The sequence below is a fragment of the Drosophila pseudoobscura genome, chromosome X (genome assembly GCF_009870125.1).
Source record: "Drosophila pseudoobscura strain MV-25-SWS-2005 chromosome X, UCI_Dpse_MV25, whole genome shotgun sequence".
Lineage (NCBI taxonomy): Eukaryota > Metazoa > Arthropoda > Insecta > Diptera > Drosophilidae > Drosophila > Drosophila pseudoobscura.
This window is the reverse complement of record NC_046683.1, coordinates 13,450,788-13,469,270: the sequence shown is the minus strand read 5'-3', so window position 1 is coordinate 13,469,270 and position 18,483 is coordinate 13,450,788. Positions and strand designations below refer to the sequence as shown.

The following is an 18,483-nucleotide window of genomic DNA, read 5'->3' as shown; positions in this document are numbered from 1 at the left end:
CAATGATTTATTTCATTCCACATCTCAAGTATGCACATCACTAATGGCTTTTTGTCACAAAACAAAAAGAAAGTAAATCAAGCAAATGTTTTCTTATGCAATTTTTCTTTGTACATTTTCAAGATCATTCACGTCATCTATGGATGGAATACTACTCGTATACATGTTTATTTTGGATATTTAAAGCTTATCGATGGGCCTGATCTTGACGTCCAATGGACATCTGTTTGGAAAGATTGTTTATTCTAGAATGTTTTCGTGGGCCAAATTTGTTCAAGGAACCTTTGATCCCACTTTGATCTGCTCCTTTTTTAAAGGTTTATCCTTTGGACATTTCAAATCATTCTTATATACGGGAGCACACTGTCAGAGTCAATCTCTTTTTAATGTGTGTGCTTCTTTCGAGTTGTTTCTTGATGTCACATACGAAGTAGAAGTTTACTGCCTCCGCCAAGCGAATCACCTTGAGAGCTCGTAACTTTTACCTATCAAAATTATATTGCATACACACGCACTCATCATCGTACCATTCCCATCCCATTCTGGTGGCATGTCTCGCATTATAATTAACGCCTTGAAGTCATTTCGATTGCGGACTAAAATGGAAAAGATTAGGCCCCAGAGAGGTGCTCTCTGGCAAGGGGGTGGCAGCACTTCCGCAAAACTATATTTGTCTGAGTGCTGATGATGATTTTCGAGTTGATTTAATTTAAATATTCAAATTATTTACTTGGTGGGAGCGTGGGGGGAAAGAGTCGGATCGAGTCAGGCTTTGGCAGAGCCATAACTCATCGTCGCACAGACAGACGCGGGGAGATGAGGGTGGGGCGATGGGACAGACCATTACACACACATTGAGCACACACACGCCCCTAGATACAGACACAGACACACTCACGTACACAGTGGGACACGTGGACATGTGCTGTCAAAGTCATTTCGTCTAGGGGCCCCAGTCAATTTCCTTATTTGTGCAAAATGTTTCAATGACCGGAAAATTACATATTATTATTTGCCCAATGAGTGGGAATCCTGCCAGTAAACGAATCATTATTCATTTGCCTGCCGCCTGCTGCCTGCCTGTCATGGTTGTTGCTGTTGGCTCTCAATTTGTTGCAGTTGTTGCAGCAGCAGCTCTTTTGATAATTAAAGTCTGGCCCCCCGGCTAGGGCTCCGAGAAGGTATACCCTCCTGCTTTATTGCCTTATTGCCATCATCGTTGACATCATTAAATTTGCATGTCACAAATGGCAACAAAGGCATCTGTCAATCGAATATTGGTTGCCCTACAAGCCAGGATATTGCTCTTTGGAACGAATAAGCCCCAAAGAAGAAACTCCAACCATGGGACTTGGGTAATAAGTAAACTAAAGGATACATTGTGGCAAATTTCTTTTAGCATAGATCATCTGAAAGTCGAGTTCCGTGCTCAGAGAATCTGCTGCCTTCGGGCACTCACACATCATAAATCCCTAATTGCCAATCGAATTCTTATAGATTAACCGCGGGCCATCCCACCATTATCATATCATATAACACATATATCCATGCCATTGTAGTCGAATACAATTGAAAGCCTCCCCCACTGCCAGGGACATTCCGGGCACAACAAAAGACTCTGGGACTCGCGCGAATGTGGGGGTGGGGGTGGGGGTGGGCAGGGCGTTGTGTTGGGCGTGACTTCGAATACAATTAACATTATCCGTAACTAAATACGTGAAATTAAAAGCCATAAAATCAGAAAGTCACGTGCGAAATGTTACAGCAATAACATGGCCAAATGTGCGGCAGGATATCCAGCAGGATATACAATATATGGCATATACATACGTACGTATAGAGGTCACAGCAGGCAATGGCAATTAAAAGACAAAAAAAAGTTTCTTTATTGCCCGAAAAAGTTCATGAAACGCAGCCGGGGCAAAGGACATCTATGAACATCATCCATGAACATTTGGGGGAGGAATGGAATTCCCCCCGTCAGACTTCATTAGAATTTCATAAAAGTGAGCGCCTATGCAACTGTAACAAATCGGTTAAAGGTTAAAGGCTATCCACCCACGAGGGTTGTTGCTCCCCGCAACTTAATTGAAATTTACGGAAAATACCAAAACGAAATGCATTTATCATACTCCCACACCACACCACCCCACACAAGGGGGAGAGACAGGACGGGGTAGGACAGCACAGCACAGGAGAGGCACTAAGCCAAGGTGGTTTTAAAAACTAAGCTGGAAAAATCTATTACATCTGCCTGTAACGCTGCTCACGCAGGGGGCGGGGATGGGTGGGGCTCCCCCCCCATCAAGAAAGGGGAGAGGGAGGTCTAAGCGGCGTGACAAATTTTGTGCTGCCAAAGCAATAAAAGCTCATGTGCCCTGTGCCACGGAAATATCCAAACATTTTCTATGACAAAAGCAAAACAGCAAAACAATAAACCCAAAAACCAAAAACAAAAATTGATAGAAAATCAACAGAACTTTCGGGTGCTCCGACGAACTGGAAATGCCCTAGAAAGGAGAAGATATAGTATCTTTACAAATTTAGATGGAAAGGAGAGATGAGTTCTTCGAGGCTATATTGATATCTTCGTGATTTTAGGCAAGTTACAAATACTTTTCCATACTACAAAGCCAAAAAGTATCCCTTATATATTGTATTTTATTGTGTTACTAAGAGCCCTGATTCCATTCAGATAAGAGGAAGATTTGTTCATGTTTAAAGGGATTTTTCCCTTTACCGAATCCAGAGTTCTTCTTTAGAAGTCATGATGTAGTTCTTAGATCCATTATGAATCGCATTTCCCTGAAATATAGCCAAGGAAATACTTTATTCTCAATTTGACATCTGCCATTTTCTGAGTCATTTACATATTTGCATCCTCCTATTATAGAGTACTTTCCGGTCAGCAAACAGCAAAGCCCCGTCAGGTCACCCCGCTCTTGGTCCAGCCCCCCACCCTGCGCTTGTCCCTTGAAGGATGGGGCTTGTTTGTGGGCGTGGCCGGCAATCTGCCCAATTTGAATTATGACATTTTGCATGCGAGTTGACATTTAAAGCTGTGCAAATTGTTCGAGCGTCAAATTGGCGGCGCTGCCATTTCCCAAAAACCACTTTTCCCTTGCCCCCCCCGAGGGAAAACTCTCTCCCCCTCTACTGCCCCCTCGACACACCCTGCTGGCGAACAGTTGGAAAATGATTTTCCGAAACGTTGCACTTCCGAGCGAGGAGAGGGAGAGTTTGGTAACAATTTGGTTTTGGCATTGCCTACTTTACTGCGCATCGTTTGATTTTCAATAGGCCCATTCAGATCTCTTACGACTTCTCACTCTCTCTGCCTCAGCACCCATCCCTTTCTCTCACTTTCCCCCTTCCGCCTATTTCTGTGTCTGTTTCTGTGACAGTGCGCTTCAAGCGCCTCAATCTTTAACGCACAATTTGAAAAGCGCGAAAACTTTCTTGCCCCATCCGTCTGGCGTGCCTCAGACATCCTCTGTCTTCAGTCTTTCACCTGGCAAACTGGCAAACGGGAAAACGGCAAAACGGCAGACGGAAAAACTTTGTACATGCAACACGAATATTGTAGCAAGATGGAGATGCCTGCCGCCTACACACAGAGCCAAATCCCACACAGAGCCGCACCCCCCCTCCTCATCGCTGCTCATTTGGCATCGGCCAAAAGTTGAGCGAACTTTGCGCCAGTTGCAACCGCGATAAACTTTTTTCCTTTCCCAGTGGCGAGCGGGAGGGGTGAGGGTGGAAAATGGGGGCACAACTTTTCCTTGGAGTGTCGCGTCGTCGTGCGAAGCCTTTGATTTATTAATAAGACCGAGGAAAGTTCCGCCTTCGCCATCGCCATCGCCCGGACTCAAGTGTGAAATGAGCAAAAAGGTGAATCGCCTTTTGAACCGGCTTTACTGGGGGGTTGGGGCCTGGGGCCAAATCGAATTGCTCATTTAAATTCATGAACAATTGGTAGATCGTTCAACTGAATCACGGCTTAGGCGCCTGAATGAATAGAGTGCCGAAATTAGCCATAAACCTAAGGATGAATGGAAGGAGAGTTCACCAAAGGGCAAGGACTATTCTAGTCTTTACCCTACAACAATCTTCTGGATACACTCTCCCCCCCCCATGAATCATCGCTGTCCGTACGATCCAATGGGGGTTCTGGTTAATGTTCCAACAAACTACTCGGATGGATCCCCCAGCTCCATAGCACTCCATGGCACGTGGTCAGGTGTAATCTCTCACTGCAAATCATTCGATTGGTCTGGGATATCTTCTTCATAATTCTTCAGTTCTGTTTGGTTTTTCTTTGGAAAATTGCATTATTCTCGGGGATTTTGGCCTCTCTAATAATAACAAACAGCAGAGCAGCAGAGCAGCAGCCGAAAGGCCGAAGCAGCAGCAAAAGGCTGCCTAGCTGTGTGCTGGCCAACAGTTTTTCCCTCTTTTCCTCTGGACTAGAACGGCTTTTTGGGTAACATATTTTATGGCAATTGATGGTCGAGGAAGAGACTTTTGCGGTGAATTTGTGTAAGGCACTTGCCACTGGCCGGGGCAATGGGAGGGGGATGGGGACGGGGAGGGGGAGGGCCGGTTATGTGTGGGAGGATTCGCTTGCGCAAACTTGAAATAAACAATAACATATTGCGCTTGATTTGTTTTATGATGTTTACACTTGGCGCAGTGCTTTGCTGTACCCTGTTTCTCACGGGGTATTATGATTCTCACCAGATGAGTCCCGGGCAGGTGGAAGCTTTGACCTCATAAAGTATAGATACATCAAGTATATCCGTAGATATGAGTATACTATTGAGTACACCAGGAGAATGATCATACCCTAACATCTGGAGGTACCTAAGGGTATACCTTTCCTTTTATAACCGATACTCAAAGAGTACTGGGGACATATTTGTTATTTGGACTGACTATCGGGTACATAAGGAGAGCCGCGGCCCTTGCCGCGTCTCACAACGATCACGGTGGTTTCTTTGGGTATCCTCATATCCGAAATCTATCTAGAATAGCCCTCTCTCTTTTTGTTATAATTTCTGTTTAGTTTTGAATGCTTTTTCTGTGAATTCGAGTATGAGAGCGTTCAGCTTTTGCTTAATTAATTTTCTGTGCTGGAGCCAGAGCCAAGGAAAATAAATAAAGTTGCACACGATGCTTTTAAGACTAACTGGAAATGGAAAATGGAAATTGGAAAATGCCAAATGAGTAAGGTAAAAGCACCGAAACGAAGCGGAAAAATTCGAGGTGGGGGGAAATTTTCGGGGCATACTCGCACTCGAAAATGTATGCCAGTCATTGTGCGAATGATTGATATAAAAATACATGCACCGTGTGTCTGGCAGCTGCCATAAAAAACTTACCTGTGAATAAACATGTGTACACATCGGATATATATATCTCATATCCCTGGAATATATTGTGTATAGTACTCAAGACTCTAATGAGCCATTCAAATGGCGTAATATTCCAGGAGAAATTCGTTTCCAATCGATGATCTAATGAGCAAGGTGGAGAGTGAATAATGCAGCAGGAAAAATGAATCAATCATAATTGAATTCATAATTTATGTTAACGCTTTGATGGCAAATGCAAAGCGAGTATTGTACTTGAATTTATGAATCATGAATCAAGATTCAATCTTCTGTTTTGGTAATCAAGGAAATGAAGGTACTTGTGGGTGTGGGTGGAAAAAAAGAGGAAATTTCATGACGCATTTGCTTTTTGCTTCTGATTGAATATTGACCATGCCAGGGACATTGAATAAGTGGATAAAGTTAATCCCTATCCTGTTGGAATTATATCGTAGCAAGGGCATTCCCTTGAATGATCATTCAACGACTTTCGCAGCGGGGGAAACCCATTCTTCTGGCCTAAATGATTCATTTGTGTCGCATTCCCATTCGGAGGCTCATTTATTTCGAGGAACCCTGACCTGAATCGATCTGGATAAGCGGCCACAAATGACAGGTTACACGAGAGCCCCGTCTGCAGAGGCTGCAGCAAAGCACCAGACTCTTTGTCTTCCTTGAGAGTCAAAATGATTCAAGGCCTCCCGCCATTCGGGGTCGCATTCGAACCTCAGCTTTGAGTAAAAATCAGAGGCAGAGTGAATGGAGGGAAGAGCTCTCCCCCCCTCTGACGCTGGCAAAAGCTGAATCATCAAGGATGGATCCCTATCCCTCCATTCCGATAATTAAATAGAAATGCAAATGCGGTGGGGGAGGGGGATGGGGAGGGCGCCAACTATCCGAAAATGGAGCTACTCGAATGGATTCTCTGTTGGCTCGTTATAATGAAAATTCATAATCTTCTGCTCGGTCAATGGACCACACGAAAAGAAAAACACACACACACCACACACATACGGGCGAATCCCCACGCGAATGGGAAATGGAAAATGGAAAATGAGAAGATAACTGTAGAGTGGAGCAGAGTGGAGCATATGGAATGCGCCAGGGATACGAATACGGAAGGGTTATGGCCATGGGATATCGGATATGGCAGGGTTATGGGTGGAGAAATGGATTCCAATGCCGCGATGTGGGGATGCGTAATGAACTCGTTCGCAACGCTCTTCCCTCTCCACCGTTGGGGCTATGTGGTGCCTTTTTTCAGGCTTTTGCCGAGAGCTGCGAGACCCCGGCCTCCATTTCCCCTCCACACTTCGATGTCCACTGTTCACAGATAGCGCGCCACGCCGCACACACCACTCGCATTGTCATATTGTGATTGTGTTGCCCGACAGTCCACCGTATGGCACAGTGGTCAAAGGTCGCACAAGAAATCGGTGGACTCTAAGTATATTTGTGTTTATCAAATGTGAAAATCATGATCTGCCTAGGACACAAAAGATAGGTTTGATTTTAAGAGATATTTTTCTGATATTATTTCCAGACTCATGGATATCCGTTAATGTCTAAGCCAATGCCTGTTCAAAGACAAATATAAATCAGACAGTTTATGTGAAATGTTTAATACTCTTGAAGCTTCCTTCAATACAATGCTTTTGGTAGTCTAAACCAACTTAATTTCTTCTGAAATCTAGTCGAAAAATGTCTGGGCACAGCTGTTTACCTTTGAATACTTTAAGCACTCATTTGGTAGCATAGGAATAGATTTGATCTTTGCTGTAAGGACAGGATAATACCTCATTAGTTCTACCAGAATAAGTTTATCCAGTAATTCCTAGAAGTCCCTCTGTTTTGAACACTCCCTCGAGTATTTCAACTGTTAGATTGGAACTCGATATTCAACCATAAAACGCCAGATCCTTAAAGCGGGCTTTCATGTATGGTTTTTGGTCCAAAGTCTCAAGTCGTTTGTCCCACTGTGGCCACTCCATGGACTGCCCTCTGGGCAACAATGGACACACCATATTGTTGCTGTTGTTGCAAGTAATTATTGTCTGTTGCTGTTGTCATTGTTGTAGTTGTAGTTGTTGTTGTTGTTGTTGTTGTAGTTATCATCCGGATGTGTCACTGTGTGCATATAAATCGCATTTAATTTATTGTAAATCGGATTAAATTACCAAATGTTGCACGCACTCACGAAACCGTAGAGAGGGACAGAGCGAAACAGAGGTGGAGAGAAGTGAGTTAATATGTGGGTGTTGCCACAAGCTACACACACACATACGAGACATGTACACACACACACACATGGTTGATTCAATGCAATGGCCTATAACTACTCCTGAACATAGGCCCATGCCCCATGCCCCATGCGCCGTGCGCCATGCCCCAAGCACCATGCTGTGTCTGCACACAAGTTAAATCTTTAAATATGCAACAGCTTCTGGGCCAAACGAGGCAAGCGCAAAGACCCATTAAATGTGGCCAAAAGCGGCTTATTAACTAAACAAACGAGTAAAAAGGGGAGAACGAGCATTTGTCTCTCCCTTTGTGCCTGTGGAGTGCTGGTCTGTGCTGTGCTGTGCTGTGCTGTGCTCCTCTCAAATGGAAGGAATGACAAAGAAACAACTGCAAAGTCCTTCATAATAGTACGAGTACTCGCCAAACGACACATGACACACATAAGACCCCCAAAAAGCTACCGAGAAACAGAGCTAAAAATGTGAAATAAAAGATGAAGTTTACTCTTTTCGCTTTCCCTCAATGCCGAAAGGAGTCTGCTTTCCTTTGTGCCCTCAAAGTGGCCGCTGGGAGGAGTGGAGGGGGAATGAAACATATTTTTGTAGAAGCAGAGAACTAAACTTCATTTGGCTGGGATCTGGGGCAGAGAAAAGTGGAAAGATGTGAACGGATTTCTATATTTTCTATACAGTTATACTACTTTTATGGGCTATATCGACTGGGCCTTTAATCAAGAATATATATACTTTACGGGGTCGGAATCCACCACAAAAATGATGTATCTCTAATCTCTTAGATACAATATAGTTATATCTCTGACAAATATTCAGCGACAGTTCCAGTAAAATCATACAATTTATTTGGAACTTAAACTGCCAAAGATTCCTATTGAAGCATCCATGAGTGGATGAATCCTGGAGATAACCACGGACAGAGGTCCTACGGACCCTTGACAGTGCCCTGTGGGCTCTCTCTTATGTCTGTTCCAGTCCACAGGCTACAGGCTGTAGGCAGTTGGGCCAATGAGAAAGATGTCATGCTTGGCGAGCAATTTCACACTTTCACACTTTGATTCGCAATTAACCGGTGGACTGTCCGCCGTACGGACACGGCCTTTTGCTGGCAGCGTGCTTGCACTGGACAAAGGGAATGCAAATATCCGGGATCCGCAATCCGTAATCCGTAATCGTATCTGTTAATGCACATTTCCGCGGCTCATAAACGAATGTGCCGAAGGGATGGGAGAACTTGAAAGAACTTTAAGTAAAACTCAAGTGGACCCCAGACCCAGGCATGGCTACCATTTGGCAATCGTATTGTTCAGATAGCAATCGCCGGGGCTTTGAAGTGCTGACCGGGTCCATTAAGCTCTCAACACGATCCCGAAAATCTGCCAACAACATCTGAATCTTGTTGTCCGGTTTCCCTCTACCTCTACCTCGGCATCGACATCTGCATTTGCATCTTTATCTGCCACTGCCGCTGCCATTGATTGTTTTCTTTCGCTTTGTATCCCCTCCAGCCTGCGAGTGCCATCCGATCGGTTCGTCTGGTAAGATCTGCAACAGCACCAGCGGTCAATGTCCCTGCAAGGACGGAGTCACCGGACTGACCTGCAACCGATGTGCACGTGGCTATCAACAGAGTCGCTCCCACATTGCCCCATGCATAAGTGAGTACAGAATATATGCACCTATATACATACTTCCTTTAATCGATCCCAAGTTGTGATCTTTAAACCTATTCTCATCACAAATATTCACCCTTTCCCCATGGATCTACTACACTCTATTCCACAGAGCAACCTCCGCGCATGATCAACATGTTGGACACACAGAATACCGCACCGGAACCGGATGATGCCTCTCCAGACGTTGCCAATAATCGTGGCGGCGCCTCCGCGTCGGCGGCCGCCCAGTCCCCATACTACCGCACCGAGGGCGGCAGGGGTAAGTAAGTGCTCTCCTCTCATATCCATATCTATCTGTTGTTGTGTGCTAACACCCCCGCCAAACCATCCAACAAACCACCCACCAATCAAACACCTATGCCGTTCCCAACCGATCCAATCTAAGCATCCCTCCGTGCGATCCTTCCTTTCTACAACTACTGAATGTACACGGGATGCCCTGCTTCCACTGTAGTTTTACAGTGGATACCCTGCTTGCTTCCACCAACTGTTAAATAACATTGGATATCGCTGTTGCTCTAACAGCGGCAGCCAGGGCTAACAGCCTGTTGCTGCTCTCCGTTAACAGCCTGTGGCTTAGCGGTCTCTCTCACGATCCACACGCCTCTCGAACGGGCTCAGATATGATAATGGATGGGAAACGCCACCAGCGAGTATTCCTTCGTCTCTCTTTTCACTCATCGAATGGCCACTGTCCGCGTTCAAAGCTTCCTCTGGCGCTTTCCTCAACGCTTTTGTAATCCTCTCAAATGGGTGAGAAAACACAAATCCGCTAAAGTGCAGTCGGTTGTCGGTTTTCCGGCGCAAAACAAAGAGTACAACAACCAGGAGGAGTAGGACAGAGCGAGCGCTTGTGTTGAATGGAGAGACAACGGCACTTAACAGACAACGCAAATGTTTGCACGCAACTTTTAGTTACAGTTACCAGTAAAAAAAAAAAAAAAAAAAATAGAAGAAGAAAAAACACCCAGGAGAGTGTTGATGCGGATGGGGATGCAACAAGCAAACAAAATGCGCCACGCAGCATAAATCATACTCTAAGCTTCGTTCGCCTCTCGCTCTCTAGAGCTCTCACTCTCACTCCCACTCCCACTCGCACTCGCACACCCATTCCCACTCTCCGAGGTGGCGCGTGCTCAAGTAAAAGCTAAACAAACTTTTCACTAAAGCGCCAAAAAAACAGCACCAGCAGCAACATCAGGAGAGAGAGCGAAGAGAGCACACCAAACAAGAGAGAAAGGCTTGCCAAAAAGGGACCGAAGCTTCTGATACCCTTGCAGAGCCCAAGAATACACAATTCCATAACCGATTTGATCAAAAAAGTGCATAGCTGTAGCTGTAGCTTTTGGCATTGGATCACTTGAAATGTCCATCTTTGGAAATTCTCCACTTCGGATAGCATCAATTTGCTGTATCAAGCACAGGCAACATGTATTTTGTTTGCTTTCTTGGGAGCGACTAATAGGATCTTCGGATCGACGCAGGAGACCAAGGCATTGACGAAGGATATCCCACTTGAAATGGAATGTATTCCCCGATGAAATATCTTGCTATTTTAAAGTCTTTGCTCTAAAGCACCTATGTCTTTTGCTTTGCAAGAAATCATTATACCTTCTGCAAAGGGTATATATGTACCTACAAGGAAACAAGAAAAGAAAGAGCAGCGGCGAACAGTATAGATAGAATGACAGAGAGCAGGCGAAAACTTCGCAAAGCAAATGTATTAAAAAAGTTTTTTATTTAATTTTCCATGAATAAGCTGCAGCCAGAGCAGTGGCACCATACTTTTTAGCTCCACTGTGACCGACCAGTGTTGCCAAGCGGCGCCGCTAATTGCCAGCAACTATTTGCTCAGGCGGCGGGGATATCGGTGGGAAGAGCTCTGCAACACTGCAGGGGCTTTAAGTAGGAGATGGACTGGCCTCACTAAATACTTATATAGAGGGTGGGAGTGGCATTGCTGGATTGAGGGAGTGGATTGGGTACAATGACAAATTGACTGAACGGTTAAGCAGCCGCAGAAAATGCAGCATTGACGATAATCACAATCGAGTCACACTGTCATCAAAGGACCCAAAGGGAGAGGAAGGATTTACAGAGCTTAAGCGATTGGCTGTTGAGTAAGCTTTGATCAGAGCAGATTTGAAGGGGTTCTGTGTACAAATAAATGGAATTGTGGCATCCCATAAAATGGCACCCAAAATAGTTATGCTTGAGAAGAGCTTTTGCCAGAGTTTCACTTGAGATTGTATGGGAAATAATTCCATTTGAGATAAACAGATATGTAAAATGCTTCCCTGGGCTCTTCGAAGTAGTTTCTCCATATTTCTTTCCATATATAGTGCATCCCATAGTGCAACACCCAAACACTATACCATCTAATGGCCTTAATTAAATGTCAACTGAAAGTAGTTAGAGCTGGAGTTAGCCAAAAGCAACAGCCAGCCGAACTTGCAGTGGAACTTGCAGGAAACTTCCCGGGTGGTGAGTCCTTGCCCAACAGGGATCGATTCCAGTGGCTTCCCCAGGCTGCAATTGCCGCATATCAAGTGGCACCGAGAATGCTGAAGGACCAACTATCCATCGCTATCCATCATGCCGAAAATGCAAATCAAGCAACAGTACACGGGGGCTACGGGTGGGGGTTCATGTTTAAAGAGGCCGACCCCCCCCCCCCCCCCCCTGTTAAATTTATTTGTCAAACGGCAAAGAAAAGCGCAAGTTGGAAAAGTTGTCGGTGGGGAAGTTTGGCTTTGGTTTGGTTCGTTTTCTTGTAACCAAGAACTCAGTTAGGCAAATGGACACAGAGTCAGACACAGGACACGCATAGACATGCATAGACGAGGCGAGACGAGACGAGAGGCACGGCGCAAAAAGTTCGTCCTTCTCCCATTGAATGTGCCGCACAGTGTGTGTGTGTACTGTGAGCGATGCAGAGGTTGTGGCAACCAAAACCGAAGCCTCTCCCCCTCGGCCTGCCCCCGTCTCGCAGCATTCGGCAGGCGAGCATGAATGTTAATTATGAATTTATAATTTGATAATCTTATTAAATTAATTTCAGATTCTGTTCGAGTTTGAGTCAATTTAAAGTTAGTCGGAAGGAGGTGCCGTGCCCCGGGCCGTGGGGGGTCGTGGGTCAATTTTAATGTCATGTTAATTGGATGCTGAGCAAATTTATGGCTGATTTTCGGTTTGTGTGGGTGAGAAAGTCAATCAAAATGAGAGGCAAAAACTGATTGACAGACAGGGGCAGTCTATTTAAATAGTGCCGAATCTTTAAGTCGCATCTGATAAATATTTCATTGATATTTGGCTTTCATAAAATGCATTATCAGTGGCCTCCTGTCTGGGGCTTTTCGTTCTCTCGTGGGGCGTGGCTAATGATCTTTAAATGACGGCGATAAATATCGTTTGGCCACTAAGTGCATAGACGGGGAAATTCCCCCTAAAGTCGGGCCAACAAAACGCCATAAATAGCCAAAGAAAAGCCCCATTTTCAATTGAATCTATCGGTCGACTCCATCGATTCACCCTGCCTCAGCCTCATTTAATGCACATCTGTATGCCACGAAGTGGTTCGAGTTGCCTGCCTCCAATTGTGTCACGTTTGACATTGCGATCGATCGATGGCAATGCAAATTGCAATTCGCAGCAAAAACAAAACCAAAAACATTCTGGCTAATTTTAGTCGCCACAAAAGTCGGCCCCGAGGCACGAAGGCAAAACAACAGAAAGCGGTGTGGCATGGGGCGGGCACGGGGCGGGCATGGGGCGGGCACGGGGCAGGGCAGACTTAATGTAAAATTGATCGAGCAGTCTTTGGGGCTGATGTGTTCTGGTGTTTTCTGCTAATTGGCATTGGCCATAAAGACATAAATTTCGCAATTAAATTGTAAACACACAAGAGTGGAATGCCAATGCCCCTCCAACGGAAGGGCAAGGGGTAAGGCGATGGGCAAGGGCAAGGGCAAGGGCGAGGGCGAGGGGTGCATTCAGGGAGAAAAAAGGAAAGAATAAAATTGTGGGATATGCTTATGTACTCCATTGAGAATCCTATCCACCATTAATTACCAGCACAGCACGGATACCCCCATTGCTTTCCCCATTCAGCTTCATTTCATTGTTGGATCGTATATGTATATGTATATTCGATCAATATATGCCATTCCATTGCTAATTTGGATACGCTCTATATGTTTTTAGAATGCGGCAAATGCAAAGTAAGCACCAAAAGGTTAAATCTCAACAAGTTCTGCAAAAGAGACTACGGTAAGAGTTCGATAGCAGCTCGATAGCTGCCACCAAGCGATAGCATTTCGATAAACAATCGATATATATTCCTTATCCTCTGCAGCAATAATGGCCAAAGTAATTGGTCGCGATACGAGCAGCGAGGCGGCCAGCAGGGAGCAGGCGCATCGGCGCGCAATGGATCCCGCGGACGTGGACTACGAAATGGATCAGGATCCGGGGGTGGGGGCGGTGGACGCGTACGAGTTTCAGGCGGCGGGGGCGGACTATCCCAACGACAGCGAGACGGTACGGTACGATCTGCAAATCCAGGCCGTATTCAAGCGCACCAAATCAGGTCCCGGGAGCAGCAGCGGGGGGATCGGCGCATATGGAATGCCGAATACAATGCTAAAACGAGGTCCTATGACCTGGATCATACCGATTAAGAATCTCGAGTGTCGCTGCCCCAAGATCAGAGTAAACAGGTAAGAGACAGAGACAGAGAGAGAGAGAGAGAGGTAGTTTTCGGTTTGTTAACGTTTCTAATTTGCAGATCCTATTTGATCTTGGGACGAGATTCGGAGGCGCCACCAGGGTATCTGGGCATTGGGCCGCACTCGATAGTTATCGAATGGAAGGAGGACTGGTATCGGCGCATGAAGCGTCTGCAGAGGAGAGCGCGCACCTGTGCGTAATCCGTAATCCCTTCCAAGCCACGCCAAGCCAAGCCAAGCCATCTATAAACCATCTAAAAGCCATCTCTGTTTTGTGTCCCTATCTTGTCCTTTCCCCATGTGTAGATTCTAGAGCTACATTTAAGAAATGAAAGGAAAGAGCAGCACCAGCAGCCGCAGCAGAACGGTAATCAAATTGAAAGAATATCAAATCTATTATTGTTTTTTTTTTTTGATGATCGAAACCAGATTTTGTAGCAGTTTAAGATCAAATTAGCAATATTTAATTTATTTAATTGTTATGAAACACAATCCGAGCAACACACACACGAAAGTATCTATATGTATATGTAATCTATGTAATCTATATACCTTATACGATTTGTATTATTTTTTGGTAAGATATAAGATTCCTGTCAGCCCAGTCTAAGCATTTGTGAACAATTAATGGAGCAAAATAAGTTTCGACAAGTGAATGGAACACGTATAAGCAATAATTTATAATTTAAGAATTACTTCGATGCATGTCCAAGCTATGTCCCAGGAAGAATGCGAACTTTGTGAGAGCATCTGGATGGGATAATTGCTGACAGGAAGACTCACAACGCAGGAAGGGAAGAGCCTAAGCGGTATCACAACGGGCCAAAGCCGGCCTAAGTGTGACGGGCTCCGTGCGAGCCCGGTAGCCGCCTCAACCTAACCTGACCCAACCTACTTCGATGCATGCATGACTCACAACAACAGATTAAACTTAAATATGAATCGAAAATCATAATAAATAGATATTGTACAGTGCTAAAAACTCGTTTGGTTTTATTTTCATTTAAATTTCATTTTAAAATGCTAACGGTGGGCGGGAAATTATTACATCTATATGGCAGCCTTGTCATCTATCGAACAATGATATCGAGTACTCATCTTTATTTCACGATATGGCATCACAATCAAGTATGCCGTTGTGTCGATTACTAATCTTTATTTAAAAGTGTGGCAGCTCTGGCCTTGAAGTTTTAAGTGACGTCCAGTCAAGAATTTTTCACGAAAAGTTGTTTGGTCTATTCTGCAGGACATATGTATGTATATGTCTTCTTATGGGAATTTTCGTGCTTGTGTTTGTTCATGAATGTAAATTCCATTCAAAATGGTATATTCAAGTATAAATGGTATCTTCGCATAGTGTTTTCCAGTATATTTTAGGACGTGCCAATGCAGCAATGTAGAAACCGTGTAGAAATGCCACTTTGAGCCATGTCCCAGGCCACATTAAACACTAATTCGTGATCGGCATCGAATTTCTGGTCGTTTGCCATCAATATCTCAATTTTTTCAAACATATCTGTAAACCAGCATGTCAAAAGTGGATAACGGAGGTTTTTCACCCTGGCGCTTCCATGGGGCATATATGAAAAAAAACCGGCAAATATTTTTCAAACGTACACATTTCCCCTTCAGGTGTCGCCTTTTATAATTACATGAAAATGTAGTTAGTATGTAAGAAATGTGTAGAGTATTGTGTAGTTACCATGTAGGGAAATTAATTTAGTGGACATTTTTGTTGGCCTGTTTTGCTTAAACCTTATTTTATAAACAATCCAATAAAGATGAGAACTTAAAAATAACCAGTCTTGTAGGACATTGATGTAATAATTGGATAAAATAATGAGTTCTGAGCTGAGGGTCTTAGCTAGCTGGTAATATTCAACCGAATATCAAAAACGATAGATATGATGCAACTTCGTCGTAATTCACAACCATTCGGCTCCTACATTCCCGCCGCCCCAGAGGCGAGTACCATGTCAAGGGATTCATCTGTTGGGACGAATTTTGGGCGCATGAGAAGTAATTTGAATACCGCGATGATGAGATACTGATACAAGAAATCATTCCTTAGGCTAGATCGAAAAGTTTTATATTTAATTGGCTTATTATGTCATGCGCCACTTCAGAAACAGGATACCCTAGCTAGCTCCCCTATGCAAAGTAGGGGATGCTCCAGGATATGCAAAACTCACAGCAATAATCAATTCTACACATTGTATATTTCGTTTTATCGTTTATAATTTGCTTTTAGGACTAATTTATTGAGCTTTAAGAAACCAAACCTTTTGGTAAATATAACTGAGAATATGAATATTCCTTAGAAAATATTGAATGACTATTTCGATCATCGAGAGTATGTCTAGATTAAATTTAATTAATTTTCCTATAGAAGTGATTCCTAAACTGCTTTTAAAATGTGTATAAAACTGTAACAAGATATAATATCGGATTAGATGACAGCACCAAAGGGGATACCAATCCAAAAAATACAAATTAATTCATCGATTTAATTTTATTTATTGTAAGAAAGCTGTTGCGTCTATGATATGCCCAGTACTCACATAAAATACAAATATTTATAAAAACAAAATAACTATTGCTGTAAGAAAGCTAATATTTCTATGAACTCTTACAGAAATACATCTCAGATCGTTATTAAAATGACTGCACTCTGTCGAAAATTTTGTGAAATGTATTGGCAAGCTATTAGAAATACCCCAGAAAGCTACGAGTGTAGGGTATAAAAGCAAAACACAACGAAAACTAAACAAAGAGAACAATTGAAATGTTGTAGATTCAGCATAATTTGCTCACGCCTGAGGCATTGCCGGCACCCTACAGAAAATAGTCATATTTATTACAGAACTTTGTAGCGCAGATAATAATATATATAGTATACATTCTTGATCAGAATCGGAACTATCCTTCAGGCTTTGGGTTCAGGTATTAGAGCAGTCGGAAGTCGAGATGGGATTGTAGGACCTTCCCTGGTAAAGTGTGGAATATGTTCTCATGTTGTCTGTTTCCCTTCAGAGAATCTGTTGTTCTTGAGATGGTATCTCAACGGGCAGGATCCCTAAAAAGAAGAGCTATAGCAATCGAAGAGTTAAAAGTCTTGGGGTTATTTTTCCTTCTGGTTAATTGTTTGTTTGCGTAATTTTTCTTCTTCTGCCTCGGCAGTGGCATAAACACGATTGGATTTCGAGGCAAGTTCGACGGTTCGACACAGCAAAGGCGCCGCGGCGGTCACAAAGTCCTATCAAATGTATCACTTTGTTTATGTCTCGGTGGCAGATAGAGAATTGGGTTACTAATTCCGTTAAATAAGCATAAACACTTTGTTTTCTTTGAATAAATATTTAAATATCGGGTTGTTCCATGGCTTCAGTAGTATGGGTGAGTAGTATCCAACGAACAGATCTAGAACCTCTGTTTCTTAAACACGCACTAAGAAAGGATTGGATGTGAATTCGTTTTGAGTGACAAGAGATGGCAATAAAGCAAGCTGAATAGAAATTCCAATAAGTCTGTAAATAAATAAAGAAATGCCCAGCCATTCTTTGCACTGAGAACAAACATCTGGAACCGCAAAGTAAATAAATAAAGACCCAAAGTTGGAAAGAAACCTAATATCCAGCTCGACCAGCTTATATAAACTATATACTAGCTATATACATATATGTATATACATATGTATAAATGATTCAACTTGGCTGGCAAATGCAATTACTCGTTCATGGGTGCATTGGACAAGTTTAGTAGAAGGAGCATATATTTCTTTTAAAACAACGCATTGAACGCTCATTGAATTGTGGAAATTGTTGTTGAAACAACTTTGAAATTTTAAAATTTTCTACTAATGATTATTATTATTGAAATTTCTATATATGATGTTGAAACTTAAATTAATAACGTCAATTTCTTTTAGGTGAGTTTTTCTTATGACTGTAGAAGTCTTCAAGTAATTGTTGAAATTTTCTGTATAAATTGTTGAACATTTTTGAAATTTCTTTACAAACTACAGCACTTTCTTGAAAGTGTGGAAATGTTTTTACAAATGTTTAAAGTTCTTTAAAATTGTTAAAATTGATATTATTATGGTGGAAATTAAATTTTAAAAATTTGGTAATTTCCCCCAAAAGTTGTTGCAAAAACATTTTAAATTTCTTTGAAAATGATTAAAATTTTCATTAAATTAATATAGCTTTTTTTTATGGTTAAGTTTTCTTTATTAATTGAATGGTATAGTGATTTTCTTCGAGATTGCATTGCGAAAAGACGCTCGAAAAGTGCATCTGTCCGATCGGGTGCTGCTTGCATACACATACACATACACATAATACTATGCACATATGTATACATATACATATATATTACCCCCTATATACGTCACGATGTCACGTCACGTAACGCTACGCACGAGTCCCACTCTCCAACGCCGCCACCCTCCAAA

General features: G+C 43.1%; 2 protein-coding genes across 4 annotated transcripts in view; one reads left to right on the top strand and one right to left on the bottom strand.

Annotated features, from left to right (window-relative positions):
* Positions 1-14,231, top strand: part of NetA (Netrin-A) — a 44,289-nt gene extending 30,058 nt beyond the window's left edge. Inside the window, exons 3-7 of one of the 2 annotated variants that reach the window (XM_033381537.1) lie at positions 9,136-9,285; positions 9,413-9,562; positions 13,507-13,572; positions 13,658-14,021; positions 14,090-14,231. In XM_033381537.1, the coding sequence (XP_033237428.1) occupies positions 9,136-9,285; positions 9,413-9,562; positions 13,507-13,572; positions 13,658-14,021; positions 14,090-14,231 (872 nt within the window). Of the gene's footprint in view, positions 1-9,135; positions 9,286-9,412; positions 9,567-13,506; positions 13,573-13,657; positions 14,022-14,089 lie in introns of both variants that reach the window. The other variant, XM_033381538.1, reaches the window with a different exon arrangement.
* Positions 1-18,483, bottom strand: part of nmdyn-D6 (nucleoside diphosphate kinase 6) — a 57,598-nt gene that overhangs the window by 18,068 nt on the left and 21,047 nt on the right. The window contains exon 2 of one of the 2 annotated variants that reach the window (XM_015186192.2): positions 17,092-17,119. The exons of the other annotated variant lie outside the window; for it this stretch is intronic. Within the exon in view, the coding sequence (XP_015041678.1) occupies positions 17,107-17,119 (13 nt within the window). The 3' untranslated portion in view covers positions 17,092-17,106. Of the gene's footprint in view, positions 1-17,091; positions 17,120-18,483 lie in introns of those variants that run through there. 2 annotated transcript variants of the gene reach the window in all.